The 19,936-nt window shown below is 40.1% G+C and overlaps 1 protein-coding gene across 1 annotated transcript in view; it reads right to left on the bottom strand.

The window, feature by feature from the left end:
* Window positions 1-19,936, bottom strand: part of xkr4 (XK related 4) — a 55,602-nt gene that overhangs the window by 10,553 nt on the left and 25,113 nt on the right. Inside the window, exon 2 of the mRNA XM_058417838.1 lies at window positions 9,000-9,199. Coding sequence (XP_058273821.1) covers window positions 9,000-9,199 — 200 coding nt within the window. The remainder of the gene's footprint in view (window positions 1-8,999; window positions 9,200-19,936) is intronic.

Here is a 19,936-nt window from a genome sequence, read left to right as displayed (position 1 = left end):
AGAACACCTTTGGGATGAATTAGAGTGGAGACTGTGAGCCAGACCTTCTCATAATCACAACATCAGTGCCTGACCTCACAAATGCGCTTCTGGAGGAATGGTCAAAAATTCCCATAAACACACTCCTAAACCTTGTGGAAAGCCTTCCCAGAAGAGTTGAAGCTGTTATAGCTGTAAAGGGCGGGACAACTCCATATTACATTCATGCGCATGTAAAGGCAGACGTCCCAAAACTTTTGGCAATATAGTGTATTTTATAAAAGTGTGTAAAGAAAGTGTATGTAACAGAAAACTTGTCATTAATTATTGATTGTAGATATAATTTTTGTTGTGTTACAACATTCCTTCCTTAATGTCTTAATGTAGCCTGGATTTTTTTTTCCATAGATTAGATATTTTAGCAAACTAAAGAAATAATGACAGATGAATTGAAACACAGATAAAGGCCCACAGGCTCCAAACAGGAAGTGATATCACACAAACTACACACACTTAACCTGATTTCAGGAGGTGAGTCCACCAGCACACCGTCTGTCAGGATGTATATGTGAGGAGAGTAAAATCCAGCTGAATGAAATGTGTTTAAATGTGCATGAGTATGAAGAGTATTTCATCAAGGTCAGGTGTAGAAACTCAGCTCACATGAGCATCAGATTCTCTGACAGAGTCGAAAGCTTTGATAAAGTGCTTCTGCTCTTTTCTGAAGCCTTTGTTAGAGGTGCTGGTGTTGAAGCTGCACACTCGCAAAGGTTATTTAATGTTCTTTTCTTCCTAAAGTGGCCTTTATGTCCACAGATTACTGTAACGTCGAATATGCAGTGGATCAACTTCTACATGCGCTGTCTAAACTAAATAATTGTCGGTCACTACTGAGCAAATTCGAATTCAAATGTTCAAATTTAAAAATGAGATATTAGACAAAAATTAGGCCACACCCCCTTTCAATTCAACTGACAGGCACAAAGGCCACACCTCCTTGACTGAGACTGACAGGTAGAGAAACCACACCTCCTTGACTGAGACTGACAGGTAGAGAAGCCACACCTCCTTCACTGAGACTGACAGGTAGAGAAGCCACACCTCCTTCACTGAGACTGACAGGTAGAGAAGCCACACCTCCTTCACTGAGACTGACAGGTAGAGAAGCCACACCTCCTTCACTGAGACTGACAGGTAGAGAAGCCACACCTCCTTCACTGAGACTGACAGGCAGAGAAGCCACACCCCTTTCATTAAGACTGACAGGCACAAAGACCACACCTCCTTCAATTTGACTGACAGAGGCAGAGGCCACGCCTCTTTAACTTTGACTGACAGACAAAAATTAGGCCACACCCCCTTTCAATTCAACTGACAGGCACAAAGGCCACACCTCCTTGACTGAGACTGACAGGTAGAGAAACCACACCTCCTTGACTGAGACTGACAGGTAGAGAAGCCACACCTCCTTCACTGAGACTGACAGGTAGAGAAGCCACACCTCCTTCACTGAGACTGACAGGTAGAGAAGCCACACCTCCTTCACTGAGACTGACAGGTAGAGAAGCCACACCTCCTTCACTGAGACTGACAGGTAGAGAAGCCACACCTCCTTCACTGAGACTGACAGACACATCAGCCACACCCCTTTCATTAAGACTGACAGGCACAAAGACCACACCTCCTTCAATTTGACTGACAGAGGCAGAGGCCACGCCTCTTTAACTTTGACTGACAGACAAAAAGGTCACACCTCCTTTACTTCAACTGACAAACACAGAGGCCACATCTCCTCCATTTTGACTGACAAACACAGAGACCACACCTCCTCTTCTTTGACTGACAGACACAGAGACCACACCTCCTTTGCTTCCTTACTCATACTGATGGCCAGAGGCCAGCCACAACTCCTTCACTGAATCTAAGACAGAGGCCACACCTCCCCCACTTTAACTGACAGTCACAGAGGCCACGCCCCTTGGCTTTAACTCACAGAGATATAGGCCACACCTTCACTTCCTTACTCATGCTAATGGACAGAGGCCACACCTCTTTCACTGAATCTAAGACATAGAGGCCACACTTCCTTTAATGATGCTGATTACTTACAAACTAAATCGTATCTAAAATTTATCTTTTATTTATTTCCTCATCAGACTGAAACAAATCCCGAATTTCAAACAGTAAGGCCCGATGATAACGTGGCAAAACAAGATAAAATGTTCATTTTTTAAAACTGTCATTTACGTCAGAATCGAGTTACAGAGCTTACAGCATCACAGCAGCAGCAGGGTGATAATATACAGTACCTCTTTCTTTTATCAACTGAAACATCTTCAGGAGGTCCAGTCGGATTAACTCACTACTGACTGCTGGACGATTAAAACGATCTGGATGGCTGAACAGAGAGCAATCAGCAGACAATCAGCAGACGCCACTGCCATGACTTTCATTCATCCTTTCCTGAAATCCGGCAATGCAGACACAGCGGGAAGATAAAAACGTCAATGAGAGGGCAGACGAGAGAGATAGAGAGAGAGAGAGAGAGAGAGAGAGAGAGAGAACAATCTCGTCCATTCAGGTCCACTGCTACACACCGTGTGAGGAGTCTCATGTTACACCACTTACGACGTCTCACTTCTTCATGTGAAAGCGCTCAGAAACGACATGCAGTCCGGAAAATTCTAACGTCCTAGTAAACTATAATACTACAACACTGAATAAATATTTATAAACATTTATACCTGTATTCACATTTATGTTATAGCAGCTATACTGAGCTGGATTTGGAAAAGAACCTGGAGACGTTTGCATACACTATTTTGGCAAAAGTTTTGGGACACTCCTCCAAATCATTGAGTTCAGGTGTTGTTTTTCAGGGGTTGGACTCGGCCCCTTAGTTCCAGTGAAAGGAACTCTTAATGCTTCAGCTTCATACCAAGACATTTTGGACAATTTCAAGTGCAAAAGCAAGGTCCTCAACCTGACAGGACACATGTAAAGGCAGATGTCCCACTTTAAAAGTAAAGAGTACTTGTTAACTGGTTAAGTTCACAGGTTATGATCATATACAAAACCATTATTACACTATATTGCCAAGAGTTTTGGGACGTCTGCCTTTACATACACATGAATGTAATATGGAGTTGTCCCGCCCCTTTACAGCTATAACAGCTTCAACTCTTCTGGGAAGGCTTTCCACAAGGTTTAGGAGTGTGTTTATGGGAATTTTTGACCATTCCTCTCTAGAAGCACATTTGTGAGGTCAGGCACTGATGTTGGATGAGAAGGTCTGGCTCACAGTCTCCACTCTAATTCATCCCAAAGGTGTTCTGTGGGGTTGAGGTCAGGACTCTGTGCAGGCCAGTCAAGTTCCTCCACACCAAACTCACTCATCCATGTTTTTATGGACCTTGCTTTGGTCACTGGTGTGCAGTCATGTTGGAACAGGAAGGGGTCATCCCCAAACTGTTCCCACAAAGTGAAATTGTCCAAAATGTCTTGGTATGAAGCTGAAGCATTAAGAGTTCCTTTCACTGGAACTAAGGGGCCGAGCCCAACCTCCGAAAAACAATACCTGAATTCAATGATCTGGAGGGGTGTCCCAAAACTTTTGGCAATACAGTGTATAAAGAAAGAAAAAATTAGTTGATATAGAAACGATAATACGACAACAGGCACATTGAATAGAAAATTATTTATTTTTCGATTATTTATCTTCTGATTCAAGAATTCAGCAGCGCTCTGGAAAATAAAAACCCCGACTGAAATGGAATTGGATTGTTCTGGCCTTTAACTCCAGGGATCACCACAGTCCATTTCATTTGCTATCTCACTGAAACATGTATCTACCTCCTGCTTCACTCCCTAATTACTTTTTCCCTCAAAGCAGATCGAAGGAGATCTGGTTTGTTCCTCTTCCTCCTCTTTCTCATCCTCCTTCTCGCTTCCCTGTCTTTTTGGAGTGGTGAGATGGGGAGAACATCACATATGTCACAGATGACAGAAAATCAGAGCGGGTTCTCGGGTAGCAGCTTTCGGACACAACCGAGTTATTAAATATGCTGAAGCACGATGCTGTGTGTGTGTGTGTGAGTGTCATTCAGCCTGTACTCAAGCCAGAGCATGTTTACAAATCGTTCGGTTCACCGAGCTTATTTCTGACGCCTTATTTATATATTTAACCCACTTAGATTAAATCCAGCCCATTAGGAACCCGACGTGGTTTAATGACTACTTTGTGAAGTGGGATAATTAATGGGCAGAGGCCAGGCTGTAATTTTTCTTCCCTGCGCTTCAGTCTGATGCTTGCAGACTTCTTCTTCTTCTTCGTCTTCTTCTCCTCCTTTACGTCTTCTGCCCTCCCTCCCTCCCTCCCTCCTTCCTTCCTTCCTTCCCACCCTCATGCGCATGCAGCACATCCTGAAGAGACGGTCGCCACGGGAACCGAGGCCGAGTCAGGGAGGTGACGTAATGCTCCCGTCTCCTCGTGGAGGCTGCGGTAATTCAGGACAGGCACAGAGGGAGGAGTGTGTGTGTGTGTGTGGTTGTGTGTGTGTGTGTGAGAGAGAGAGAGAGAGAGAGAGAGAGAGAAACCTCACCGCAGTGTCTTCTGTCGAACCTCCTCTTAAAGAATTTAGCAGGAATCTCCCACCTCAGTAATGGATCTCTGATGCAGTCTATTATTTTAGCTCCAGTTAGTGTGTTTTTTTTTTTATAGACTGAAGGTTACTCCGTTGAGAAGACAATAAGACACGCCCCCTAAATCCTGTCTGCTTATAGAAAAATATCAATATTTAGCTTCTCTAGGGGGCGTGTCTAGAAAAGGCCAAATACACACACATTCAGGATTTTCTTTTTTCCACTACTTAACACACCTGCCCTGAGACCAGGTCTTATAGCATTGTGTTTTATTATTATTATTATTATTATTATTATTATTATTATTATTATTATTATTGATCATTTCCACATAATTTTCTTCTTTATTTGTACATATAAAAAAGATGGACTATTGCAAGTTTAATATTTCAGAAGAAAAATTATGATCTGAAATTTTAGAATAATTATGGCCAGTCCTCAGATGACAAAGAGGTTCGTCTGGGTGATGTGTCCATTTATTTATGCTTCATTTTTTTTTAAAAATATTTAAAATGAAAATGAGAGAAAAAAGAAAACAGAATATTTAATTAATTAAATTAAATAATTAAATAATTGATTATTTATTCATTTAATTATTTATTTATAATTACTTAATTTCTTTGGCACACATTATATTTTTTTTCACAAAAACAGAAAAAATATTAATTAAAATGTATTTATTTATTTTTCAAAAATTCTTGCAATTCATGAATTTTTATTAATTAATTAACTAATTTATTTATTTATTTATTTATTTATTTATTTATGCATTCATTCATTCATTTGTTTATTTATTTATTCAATTTTTTTTTATTTTATTTTTTTTTATCAATTATTTATAATTACTTTATTTTCCTTGGCACACATTACATATTTTTTTCCACAAAAACAGACAAAAATATTAATTAAAATTTTCGTTTTTTTGCTTTTTAAAAATTCTTGTAATTCATGAACATTTATTTATTTATTTATTTATAATTACTTAATTTTCCTTGGTACACATTACATATTTTTTTCCAAAAAACATAAAAAATATTAATTTTAAAATATTTATGATTTTTTTTTTTACAATTCTTATAATACATAATTCCAATTATTATCCAATAAAAAAAAATGATCTGCTGCGAGAGATTTCAGCGTGTCATACCAGTAGTCTAATCTACAGACTAATCTCAGGTTTAGAAGTGTCTACTCTTTAAACTTGTCTGGTTTTCAGAAATGATCCACTAAACAGCAGCAGAAATATATTTTAGCTGATCTGGAAAATCCTGCTGATTTCTTTCAGCTGCCATATTTTACTCCTTTCCCTTCACCTTCTCAGTGTTTTTTTAAAAAGCACGCAGTGATCCATATAAGCAGCACCTCGGGGAATAATGGCAATCTGTAATCTATCCTTCCTGCTACTATCTCCCCAGTAATTGCTCACACACATCTGGGTCATTCATTCATTTCAATGCTCTTGAATGAATCTGAAGTGGTGCTAGGTAGAAATAAGAAGAAATACAGTAAGAGATAACTTTTCTTGTTTTAAAGCCAAAACAAATGAGCGCGTGTGATATCAGTAACTCTGTTCGGACGTCACAGCGTACGCCACACTTCACTTCACACGTGCCGTGGAATCTGGATCATTTCCCGCCTCGACTCAGAGCAAGACTTTAAAAAAAGATATGTTTTTAATGCATGACATGAACATTGAGCTTTTTGAAGACAGATCTGAATCAATAACAGAATCGGTTCGGGGCTGTGATCAGAAAAAAAACATGCCCCAGATACGACTAAAGAAAATTATTACTAAGAAAAGAAAGAGAGAGAGAGAGAGAGAGAGAGAGAGAGAGAGAGAGATGCATAGGCCAGTGATTGCCTCCATCACTATTGCTGACAGATACATAGGCCACGCCTCCTTCACTAGGGATGACAGATACATAAGGCCACACCTCCTTAACTGGGGCTGACAGATACATAGGCCACGCCTCCTTCACTAGGGATGACAGATACATAAGGCCACACCTCCTTAACTGGGGCTGACAGATACATAGGCCACGCCTCCTTCACTATTGCTGACAGACACATAAGCTACACCTCCTCCACTGGGGAGGAGAGACGCATAGGCCACACCTCCTTCACTCGGGATGACAGATACATAGGCCACACCTCTTTAACTGGGGCTGACAGACACATATGCCACATCTCCTTCCCCGGGGCTAACAGGCAAATAGACTACACTTACTTCACTATTGCTGACAGATGCATAGGCCATGTCTCCTTCCCTGGGCCTGACAGATAAATAAGCCACGCCCCCTTCACTAGGGCTTACAGATATATAGGCCACACCTCCTTCACTAGGGCTTACATATATATATATATATATATATATATATATATATATATATATATATATATATATATATATAGGCCACGCCTCCTTCACTAGGGCTGATAGATAGATGCATAGGCCACGCCTCCTTTCACTAAGACAATGCAAACAATCCATATCCATATGGAGTCTCCATATGGTGTCTAGGTAAAGTGTGTGTGTGTGTGTGTGCGCGCAACCACTAACCGCTATTAATCATTAATAACCTGCACACAAAACTACATCTGCTCTAAAAACAACTGACATCAATATCAAAAGAAAAAAAGAAAACAGTAGAACTGCATGGGAATAGATAAGATGATGCGCTTGTTACACAACTCACGACTAGACAGAAGTCGCTGCAAAGCCGCTGTTCTCCGCAACTGTGGTCAAATTGGAAAATAACACGATTTCATTGGCCGATAATACGTAATTACATCTTTAATTACATCTTCAATACCGTAAACATGCCAGCTCTCCTCAGAGTTTACGATGAACTTTAAATAAGCTCCTATAAAGATCCCTGAAGCTGAACAGCTCTGGAAATGTAACAGAGAGAGAGAGAGAGAGAGAGAAAGAGAGAGAAAGAATGAAAGAGAAAGAGACAGCGATAGATAGGTAGAGTGGGAGACACAGAGAGAGAGACAGAGAGAGAACTGATAGTAGTGAATAAAAATCACATGTAGTCACTTATCACTATTTATTTCATTAAGCGAGGTGTAAAAATGTTCACCCTGAATCCCCTTTTTCACTCGTCATCAAAAACGTGGAGCTCCTTTCTCATTAATCACACATTAAAAGCTGCTTTTCCTGACGTAAGGAACTTTAAAATAAGATTATCGAAGAAGATCAATAAGATGGAGTCGTGCCGAGAGAACACGGAGTTTCAGGAATCGATCAGCGAGACTCTGGGTGGAAATGGCACAAGCGCTTCTATCTTTACTCACAAAAAAAGAGACAGAGCACAAAGTGCACAGTTCTGGCAAATCTCCTGAAAAAAGCCACTGATTTCACTGTGCCTTTTTTTTCTGTTGGAAAACTTACACACTCGCGCACGCACACACACACACACACACACACACACACACACACACACTGCAGAGTAAATGAGCATGGCTGAGCCGCCCACAGGCTCACACTCCAGCGCAAATACAAAAAAAAACACTCTGGCTTTTATATAAAGCTTTAAAATTACAAGAAGAAATCTCAAACTTTCCATTTTTCCTTAAAAAAAAATAAAATAAATAAAATATAAATAATAATAATAATATTTATAATTATAATTATAACTATTTTTATTATTATTATTATTATTTATTTTATTTTTTATTGTTGTTGTTATTATTATTATTATTATTATTAGTAATAATAATAATTTATTTTTTAATGTATTATTTATATTTTTTTAATGATGTTAGCTCTCAAAATGTAATAAAATGTCAGAAATTGTTCAAATACTTTACAAATTTAAGTGGAAATATATATATATATATATATATATATATATATATATATATATATATATATATATATATATATATATATATATAAAACATTAAACAGTATTAGCTGCCAAATGGAAACAATTCATTCATTACGTGTCACTAACTTTTATTACCATTCATTAACCTTTGCTAGCCTTCATTATACTTCACTACCTTCTCTAAACATGACTAACTTTAACTAGGCTTCATTAGTCTTCATTAGCTTTTATTATAATTTACATGCCTTATTACACTTTACTAGCCTTCACATGCCTTTATTACCCTTCACTAAACTACACTAGCCTTTATTACCCTTCAATAGCCATTATTACCCTTCAATAGCCATTATTACCATTCACTAGCCATTATTACCTTTCACTAACCTACATTTGCCTTTATTACCCTTCACTAGCCTTTATACCCTTCACTGTATACCCTTCACTAACATACTCTAGCCTTTATTACCCTTCACTAGCCTTCACCAGCCTTTACTACCCTTCACTAGCCTTTATTAGTGAGTTATATGATACTTATAGTGCTACCTTGCACAGCTTGAAGCTTGTGAGTCTGGATGATGATGCAGAGCTGCAGGACGAGTTGAGGCGCGCTCTCCAGGAAGGTGGCGAGAAGGTGGAGCATGCTGACGTCTGCGTACTCGTACACCATCCTCCAGTAGAACCTCCAGCGGTCGTTCTCGCCGCTCCGCCTGCTCCGGATGCCCAGGTAGATGGTGTGGAAATACCTGAGGAGCACAGAGCACCAGAGGAGGTTTTCAAATCATTAGAACTCTGAGACACTGAAATCCTGAAATGTTCCTGGAAATTTGTAGATTTTAAGCTTGAATTGAGGTGTAAAAGCTTACAAATTTACACAGAGAAGACAAATGTAGAAATGCAGAAGCAGAAAAACATTTCTTCTACAGAACAATCCTCTTATTAAGTCGTAACTAAAATACATTCCAGCACTTTTCCATATATTACACTATATTGCCAAAAGTTTTGGGACATCTGCCTTTACATACACATGAATGTAATATGGAGTTGTCCCGCCCTTTGCAGCTATAACAGCTTCAACTCTTCTGGGAAGGATTTCCACAAGGTTTAGGAGTGTGTTTATGGGAATTTCTGACCATTCCTCTAGAAGCGCATTTGTGAGGTCAGGGACTGATGATGGACGAGAAGGTCTGTCTCACAGTCTCCACTCTAATTCATCCCAAAGCTGTTCTGGGGTTGAGGTCAGGACTCTGTGCAGGACAGTCAAGTTCCTCCACACCAAACTCACTCATCCATGTCTTTATGGACCTTGCTTTGGTCACTGGTGTGCAGTCATGTTGGAACAGGAAGGGGTCATCCCCAAAATGTTCCCACAAGGAGCATGCAATTGTCCAAAATGTCTTGGTATGAAGCTGAAGCATTAAGAGTTCCTTTCACTGGAACTAAGGGGCCGAGCCCAACCCCTGAAAAACAACACCTGAACTCAATGATCTGGAGGGGTGTCCCAATACTTTTGGCAATATAGTGTAAATCATATTTATATTTGATGTTCATTAGTCCAGAATCTGTCATCCATCTTGAAACGTTTATTTCTTAAACACGTTATTTCTGAGCAGTGTCTCCACCTGAGCTGGACTAAAACAAACTTATTTGTGATATTTCTGCATTGTTTCCATTCTGTCCCAGATTGAGGATCTACAGTACTGAGTGCTCAGCTGCTGCCTCTAAGGCAGGGATAAGGCAGTTAGCGCCTCAGCAACTCGGCAGCTAGGAGGCTTTACGACTTTTAGGACTCTTTCCATATCTGAAGTGCTTTTGGCTTTACTACTGTATCTCTGCCAGAAACAGATCCTGATCCCTGATGGGCAACCAGCCAAAGAGACAGTGTGCACTCTCTCTCTCTCTCTCACACACACACACACACACGCACACACACACACACACACACACACACACACTCTTAGAGTTAGGACCAAAAATCTGAGTTTACTACCATTTTTTTTATTCCGTCTGTTATGAAAAACAAATAAAGATTTATTAAATTATTCTCTCACCTAAGGAATTAATAACACCACAACTCTACTAAATTCTGGATACTGATTGGTCAGAAAGTGTTGATTAATGTCCAGTAACGGCAGCTCTGACAGAAGTGCAGGTTTATACACACATGCCCGTTCTGACGGTTTCTATTGTAACAGCTCGTTAAACATGGTTGCTGTGGTAACGTTTTCTGTAAAAGGTTGCTCATTTAGCACGGATGGAAGGAGTCTCCAGTGTCAGCGCTCAGAGGAGTCATTTATATCGGTAAAAGAGATCGAAAACTTGATAGTGTGCAGCCTTTCTCTAAGATTCTAGTGATGTGTCGTTCATCAACGATTCGTTTTGAATGAATCCTTAATATGGGAAACATGATAAGTTCATCTCCCGAGTAGATAGATAGATAGATAGATAGATAGATAGATAGATAGATAGATAGATAGATAGATAGTTCATCATGTGACCACTTCCTGTATCAGTATCTTACAGTCAATAATACTAAGACATGAAAAAACCAAGACATATAAAAGTTCTGTTCTTCTTTCTGTCAGTCTCATTTTGGTTGATTTATAGTTTTGTGATCAACGTTTGTGTAAATAGATGTGTCGAGGTCATTAGCTATTCACACGTGACACAGTAATTATATTCTGCTGAAATTAATCAAAGGAACGAAATGACTCGAAAAAAGATTAGTTCATTTTGCTGAATGAGATTCAAAGATCCGAGTCACTAAAATGATCCGAACTTCCCATCACTACTAGCAACAACCAATATGGCGTCATGATGTCACCACACTAGCCAACGAGAGCGGCGGATGTGTCCGGTCTATCCATTTAGATGTCTATGACCTTCACCCTCAGTTTATCGCACACTGGCCTCACACCATAACAATGTTTGTGTCAATAACATCATTTTTGTGAAATAGCTAGCTGGCTAGAGCTACACCAAATGAGTCGTCAGTGGTGTTGCTACAAAGAACAAAAACAAAAACATGCAAATCTATAGCTAGCTTGCTGTGTGGGTAACTACAATAGATGCAAGTTACATTTGAAAAAAGATATTTAAGACGCTGAGTGTGTGTTAGCTACTGTACATTAACACTTTTGTATCTTTAAAAACAAAATTCGTCTTCATTTTATTGAGCTAAAAATTGTAATTCATCAGCTTCAACTCCACACTTCTTTCAGCACGGCTCATTACTGAGCAACCTGCATGAACCAAGTCTCACACTTTCAGCCTGACACATCTCTCTCAGACACACACACACACACACACACACACACACACACACACACACACACACACAGAACTCAAGCAGCACTTGAACCGAACACTTGAAGCTGACGTGGCTGCTGCGGTGCTGAAATCTTCGAGCAGAACAGAGAATGTAAAGTATGAAGAATGGAAGTGAAGCACTAGTAAGAAGCCAGAATATGGCTGATGAATGGGCGTGGCTAATTCCAAGTGAGATGTGGGCGGGGCTGTTTTTCTCCACCTACTTCTCCTCAGGCAAATATTAGTTTTGTGTGTAGCTGCGTCTAGTTATGGTGGCCGAGAAGTGCAAAACAAATCCGAATACACAAGGACAATTCAGATGAACCCGGAAAAGGTAGGTATAGATTGTGAATGGAATTCTTCCCTCTGATTGGACGAGACATCTGTCACACAAGATATACAGGAAGTCCAGCAGGCTGCAGCAGTAGAAAGTGGATTGGTGTGTGTGTGAACACAGCTCTGCTCTTATAAACATAAATATATATCTTTGTTATTTTCTTTAAAAGATCTAAAGTTGCACGGTTGCATGGAAAGTGAACAGAACTCCACACATGTACAAGAAATAAAGTTTCCTACTTCCTGTATTTCCTGAGTGACAGATGTCTCGTTCAATCAGAGGGAAGAGGTCTGAGGTCAGAACAGTCAAGTTCCTCCACACCAAACTCACTCATCCATGTCTTTATGGACCTTGCTTTGGTCACTGGTGTGCAGTCATGTTGGAACAGGAAGGGGTCATCCCCAAACTGTTCCCACAAAGAGCATGAAATTGTCCAAAATGTCTTGATATGAAGCTGAAGCATTAAGAGTTCCTTTCACTGGAACTAAGGGGCCGAGCCGAACCCCTGAATTCATTGGTTTGTAAGGGTGTCCCAAAACTTTTGGCAATATAGTGTATTCATTTAGACATGTGTTCAATCTGAATTTGTATTCATTTATTAGTATTTAACCTTCTCATCACTAGCATCATGGTCGTCATGTTGTGTTGCTATGGTGTGAAGCGATTAACAAAGTGTTTTTTTTTCTTTCTCCCACACGTGTTGTTTCGTGTTTCATCTTTTAATGGAGGTCATAAGAGACCAAAACATAGAGGCGTGTGGCTGAGGGGATTAAAACCCCTCAGGGAGAAGCTACACATACACACTCTGTGTAGGAACAACAGGGCTGAAAGTGTGTGTGTGTGTGTGTGTGTGTATGTAGAAGCTACACCCTGCTCAGATATCTCGTTCAGGTTTCAGGTCTCCAGCCACGAGCTGTCTTCAAGAAACAATTCGTCCGTGTGACACTGCTACGATTTCGGCTCACATTCGCCCCGTCTTCATCACTGCCTCGTTTAGCTCCAAAACCTCCATCACTAACAGTCATTACACACACACACTTCTGGCTTGGAGAGTTCACACTCTCCCTCACCTGCCAATCAGATGACAGAAAACAGTCCTCAGAGAGAGAGAGCACGAGAGCATCGTTTGTGTTGTTATCGCAGGTTGCATCATGCTTTCAGGATTATTTTCGATTACAACAATTGCATCACACACACACACACACACACACACCACTGAGCCACATGGGATCAGTAATCTAAGAAATAAATAAAGATGCGATGTAAAACCTACGACAAAGCGAGATATCGTGGTTGATTCACGGTGAAATTAGTTCAGTGTAACATTTTATTATCTCTCTATTATTTTTATTATTTATTACTCGTCTCGCGCTATCGTTCGTTCTTATCATTTCTATAGCAACAAGCAACAAGCTTGGAAAGCAAATGCTGGACATAATCGAAGCGTAACAATAAATTGAGTTCAAATATTGTGTTATTTATTGACAAAAAATGTTCAAACTGGGAAATTTCCAGTTTGTGTAAGCATTATGGAAGGAGTCTCCAGTGTCATCTGCATGTTTGCTGACATCTTCAGGACTGAAGAGTTTCATCGTTTCTTCAAAAGAGAGAAAAAAAAGAGTAATAATTGTTTCTATAGCATAACCGAGAACAGGAACCAACCTGTAACCCTAAAGGTAACTATAAATGGATAAAAATAACCATAATTGCCGCTGTATAAGAGAAATGAAACACTTTATTTCAGATCATTTTCGCATAATTCGTCTCGTGTTTTTCTTGATGTTTTTACATAAGTGGTTTCTCAGACAGTACGTACGCTATGTACCTCAACCCCATAGAACACCTTTGGGATGAATTAGAGTGGAGACTGTGAGCCAGACCTTCTCGTCCAACATCAGTGCCTGACCTCACAAATGGGCTTCTAGAGGAATGGCAGATGTCCCAAAACTTTTGGCAATATAGTTTATATAAAAAATGAGAACTATTTTTCCTAAGTTTGTTTTGTAAGCGAGTTTGTAACTATGTCCAGTTCATCTACCGAAACTACACTAGCTATGAAGCTTTGGAGCTGGATTAGAAAACTGGTTCATTTATAGTCCAATCACACAGTCTGACTCGACCGGCTCAGTCTGACACCACTAGAATATGAAACACATCTCTGATGTATCTCTACTTTTACCAACTTCTTCTAAATAATATATTTAGAACTTTTTTTTTTGTTCTTTCTGATGCATTTGTGTTTGTGTGTGTGTGTGTGTGTGTGTGTGTGTATTTTGTTATTAACAGCCAGGTGAATTTTTTGACCCTTTAAAACTCAAAAACACTTTTTAATTCCTCAATTATTCCGCCTTTGTCCACTCGTGTCAGCGTTTGACCTCAGCCTACGTTTTCAGATCCTGAAAATGGATTAGCCTCGGATCAACCGGACTGCCTCGGCGTTGAGTCCGGAATATGTGAAAAGAAAAAAAATTCTGCTAATTCATCTGATCCCATTACACACACACACACACACACATGTTTAGTACAAACTTGAAATTAGCTTCATTTTTTAATATCTTAGCCCAGCATAAACAAAGTGATTAAATTAACTTTAATTAGTTAATTATTAATTAGTGATTAATAAAAAAAAAAAAAAACATTTTGTTTCTTGGGGTATCAATAAAATCTCTCATTACACCTACCCACCCACCCACCCATCCATCCATCCATCCATCCATCCATCCATTCATGATATCCATCCATCATATCCATCCATCCACCCACTTATCCACCCATCCATCCATCATATCCATCCATCCTTCCTTCCATCCATCCATCCATTCACAGCCTGTATAAATGTATTATATTATATTATTTTATATTAACTTTGTGGTTTATTCTCTCTCAGGTCCACCAAGCTGCGACTGCTGGGATCCCTAAACAAGGCCCTTAACCATCAGTTGTATAAAATGAGGTATAAAGTAAGTCTCTCTGGATAAATGCTGTGAATGTAAATAATGAAGGTTAACACTTTATTAATGAAAATAATACGAGACAGCTTGGACACAGACGCACAGGTTTAGTGTGGTGGGGTGGGAGCTGGGGGGTGTGGCCAGAGAGATGATGGAAGACAAATACGAGAAATCTGAACAGAAAAGTGACGATGATGAAGATCCTTTAGCCAACCGTGTCATGGAGCAAAACTACTCCTGCTCTTTGGGTGACGGGTGAAGGATGGTATATTCTCTCTCTCTCTCTGTCTGTCTATTTCTCTCTGTCTCTCTCTCTGTCTCCCTGTCTTTGTCCTATCTATCTCTCTCTCTCACTCTCTCAGTACAGTACATCACACTGCTCTGTGATTCCTCACACAGCTCGGTCGCTGAGGTTCTGAGCAAAACTTCACAAATATACGAGAGCGTCTGCGAGTGTAATCTGTGATCCATAAACCCTAAGGCGCTCATGAGGCAGCGGGACGACCCGGATGTAATCCGAGACGCAGGAGGATGGCGAGGTTGTAGAGGAACGAGGGTCATGAGAGCGAGTCTGTCATTGTTTATTCAGAAACCCCGGAGCCGAGTCAGGTAGAGAGTGTAGGATGTGTTTTTCCGTGTTAAATACAGCTCTGTATGCCATGGACATGTTTAGTATTGATTACAGTTCAATCAATCTTACTGTCAAAGTTACAGACGAAAAAAAAAATCCCTCACATTTTGGATCAATACGCAATACGACGGATCAAGCATTTCAGAATTGCACAAAATTACAACTAACCACATCACTGACTCTAACACCCATTCCGTTCCGTGGCGTCTAACGGCGGCTCTTTAAGAAGAGCAGCCCATCGAGAGGTTTTTCTTTCAGTTAAGAGCGCTTGACCTGTTAGCGCCGGCTCAGGAAACAGAAGAGATGGAGCTAAAAACCTTTTGCACCAAATAACCATCGACAGTGCATCAGCTACTGAAAGTCCATATACAAAACGCATACAGTTAAGTAGTTAGCTAGCAGAGTGAGCTAAGCTGCCTAGCTAGCTAGATGTTTTGGTGTTTTACAGTAAGCTCTGTATTAAACTGATGATGTCACTGTGATGTTGTGTTAAACATATCCACAGTGTTGGGAAGTAACTAGTTACATGTAACGGTGTTACATACTTTAATTACAAAATAAATGTAACAGTAACTCGTTACAGTTACTGAGAAAAATGTGTAATTAAATTACAGTTACTTATGAAAATGTTAAAGATTACAAATAGAGTTACATCTGAATATTCTCTTTAAAAAACTAGGATATGCTAAATGATATTAATTTGTTGCTAGAGTTTGTTAAAGCGGTGCTATTCTGATGATTTTGATTGGTTCTCTGGTTTGAATTTGCGGAGCGTCTGCCAATTACGTTAATCCACATTGCCTCTGAAAGCTTTAGGCTAATACACTGTCTGAGAGTGACCACCATGATGAGTAATAAAAATGCATTTCAGTCCTGGAAATTTAACAATAATTTCACCCTGAAATCCGATAAGGGGCAAATATAACAGTTCAGTGGGAAATTTGTTTGCCGGCTGTTAAAATGCTTTCGACATCAAAGGCTTCAATGTTGAACCTGAGGAAGCATCTGCAGGTATGGAACCTGGCCTTTCTTCATTTTATAAAAGCATATGGTTTTTGTCATTATTGTGAGTGTACAGAAATAAAAACAGACCTTTTAGTTTGGAATGATTTATTACTCGTTTCTGTATAATAAAAAGTGACGGAGTGGTCAGTTTATTTACTGTAGCTGCTCTGTGGAAAAAAATCCACTAAAACGCGCCTGCGCATTCATCGAGCCCATAGTGTACTCAAGACCTGTATTCATAACATTCACAACAAATTAGCTAGTCTGCTAGCTCCCTTTAACAGGCACACTTCTATTTCTGAACCCTTTGACAGAAAATATATAGCTTACACTTTTCCTCCTTGTAAATGTGTTGGTGTCAGATCTAATATAACTCAGTTATTTTAGCGCTGTAGCGTACATTATGATGACTCTTTTCAGATTATGTTTTTTTTCCAAGGCATTGTTACTTGCCAGTGTGTCCTGTCATAGCTATGCAAAGATTTGATTCCTAAAACAGTATTAAACAGTTTTTGTTCTGAAGTCTGGTTTTGTGGCTGGGCTTAAAATTAAATGAATATAATCTTAATTCAAGTGATGAAAGTTTTAAAATTCTAACAGTAAACAGAGTTGAGTTCTAATGTAAGGTTAACCCTGCCTGGGATAAATATTTGGAAATGATTTAGATGAAAATATCCATTAGAAACTTAAAAGTAATCAAAAAGTAATCAAATATAATCAGTTACTTTACTTTTATAAAGTAATTGAAAAGTTACACTACTTATTTTAAACAGGAGAATTTGTAATCTGTAACCTTCCCAACACCGCATATCATAGCTAGCTCGAAATTAAGCAATCTAGCAAACTCCTGAAAATCCAAAAGTTTGAACTGATCTAACCAGCTAATATTTATCTTTCTTCATACACTGTTAAAAATGGAGGAAGTTCCCTATTTATTTCTCCACATGTATGAAATATTGCCAAAAGTTTTGGGACACCCCTCCAGATCATTAAATTCAGGTGTTGTTTTTCAGGGGTTGGGCTCGGCCCCTTAGTTCCAGTGAAAGGAACTCTTAATGCTTCAGCTTCATACCAAGACATTTTGGACAATTTCATGCTCCCAACTTTGTGGGAACAGTTTGGGGATGACCCCTTCCTGTTCCAACATGAGTCATGACCTCAACCCCATAGAACACCTTTGGGATGAATTAGAGTGGAGACTGTGAGACAGACCTTCTCGTCCAACATCAGTGCCTGACCTCACAAATGCGCTTCTAGAGGAACGGTCAAAAATTCCCATAAACACACTCCTAAACCTTGTGGAAAGCCTTCCCAGAAGAGTTGAAGCTGTTATAGCTGTAAAGGGCGGGACAACTCCATATTACATTCATGTGCATGTAAAGGCAGACGTCCCAAAACTTTGGCAATATAGTGTAGTTCATGTTTTTAGTTAGTGTAATTGTTTTTTCCTCATATATAGAAGATTTTCAGATTAGCTGTGTCTATTGCAGGCGTGTCTTCTTCTTCTTCTTGTTATAGTTTTAACCAGACTACTTATAATCACATGGATTCCATTTTGAGTCCGGTTCCTCTCAAGGTTCCTTCCTCATGCCGTCTTAGGAAGTTTTCCTCATCCCTGTCTCTTCCGGATTGTTCTTTATGGATATAAATCCACATCTTTATTTCTGTCAACCTTAGTCAGGTAACAATTTGGTTTGTTTTATGAATTATTAGCCTTGCATGTGTTTCTGGGTGACGTTACTTTAGTTTGCAGCTGTGTCTCTGCAGTAGCGACAGAATTAAGCATGGATTGATAACCCAGACCTCCACACAGCCCCGGAGAGTCGGTGGCTGATGGGAGGCCGTCCAGCGCCGTGATAAATGCTTCCTGTCCCGCTGCCAAGAGGAACCGACTCATTCCAAATCAATTGCACCTTGTTATTCAACAATTACCCAGGCCCCTTTTGCTGCACCGCAGAGAAGAAGAAGGTCAGGGGGATATGGCGTTGTAAATAACGCCCCGCGCTGCGTATTATCGCATACTAAATTCCTGACACCTCCATTTTTCCGGTGTTTACCGCTCACTGAGAGAACATACGCTCAGCAGCTGCAATGCCAGAGATCGTGAGAGCGATGAAAAATAATCTCACATGATTGGCAGCTTGGAGGCATCTGATAAGAATCGCTATAGAGTGCAATTTCAGCGCTGTCGGATATACGGTGTAATTAAAAGATTATTCGAGTCATAATGGATTAATAATAAACATTTTTGATTCCTTTTAATATTCCGCCGCATAGCGCTCACTGTAGAACATCCTGCAATTAAGAGATTAAGACTGATAGCAGTTAGGCATGGCGCTTAACAGATGCTTAAATCAAAAAGGGGAGAGAAAAAAAATCGAGAGGAGAATGTTCGGGGGATGGATCGAGCGTTCGAGTCAGCATGGCACCGCAGGGACGTGCCAGTCCGTCATGCCAAAGGGCAGCGTCGATGCTGTCACATCACAGCATCATGCCGTGACAGAGCACTGTTACCATGGCGAGCTCTCCTCTGAGTGGACCCTGACATTCACTTCAGACAACAAGCGAGGGAGGGAAGGGTGGACAAAGAAAGAGGGAGCAGGACGATGAGACAAAGAGTGAGAGGCTGCAAGAAAGAGCCCACACACACACACGTAGATTGCCGCAGAGGTTTGTGGGTAGGCGCCCTCTGCGGCTAATGTAGCCCTCATTAGGTTTGTAGAGAGCGAGTCCCTCCAGGCCAGTGTGCTCTGACACCGCAGAGTAACAAGTGCATGCTTTTAGCTCCTATTTACAGACGACTTCTCCATTATATGCCAAGGTTACATCATCACAAAATGTCAAGCTAACCTCCTGAAAACCTCCCGCTGAACAGGGACTGTCTAGCTTAACTTACCTCTTTGGCTACTTTTTTTGGGGGGGATTTTGAATCGGTTACCATGGTGGTGTTGTATGTGCTGAGTCACAGCTAGCATGACAGATTTGTTGCAGCGTGTGGTGAAATTTGAAGCCTTGAACTCATAAATGCGCCAGCCAGTCCCATTCCTGTGGCTGATTAAAGCCTCTTTTGATCAACACACTTTATCAGAGGAATTTCTGAAATGATCGGTTCCACGTTGCAGTTCCAATTAAAAAGGAATGGCCATTTAAAAGAAGAAGAAGTCCTGTGTGTGTGTGTGTCCCACTGAGAGTGTACACTTGACTGGACATGGAAATTACACCCAGCCTGGTGAAACAATGCATCCAGAGC

The sequence above is a fragment of the Hemibagrus wyckioides genome, linkage group LG20 (assembly GCF_019097595.1).
Source record: "Hemibagrus wyckioides isolate EC202008001 linkage group LG20, SWU_Hwy_1.0, whole genome shotgun sequence".
NCBI classification, from domain to species: domain Eukaryota; kingdom Metazoa; phylum Chordata; class Actinopteri; order Siluriformes; family Bagridae; genus Hemibagrus; species Hemibagrus wyckioides.
The sequence above is the reverse complement of the archived record's forward strand: the minus strand, read 5'-3'. Positions and strand labels throughout refer to the sequence as shown.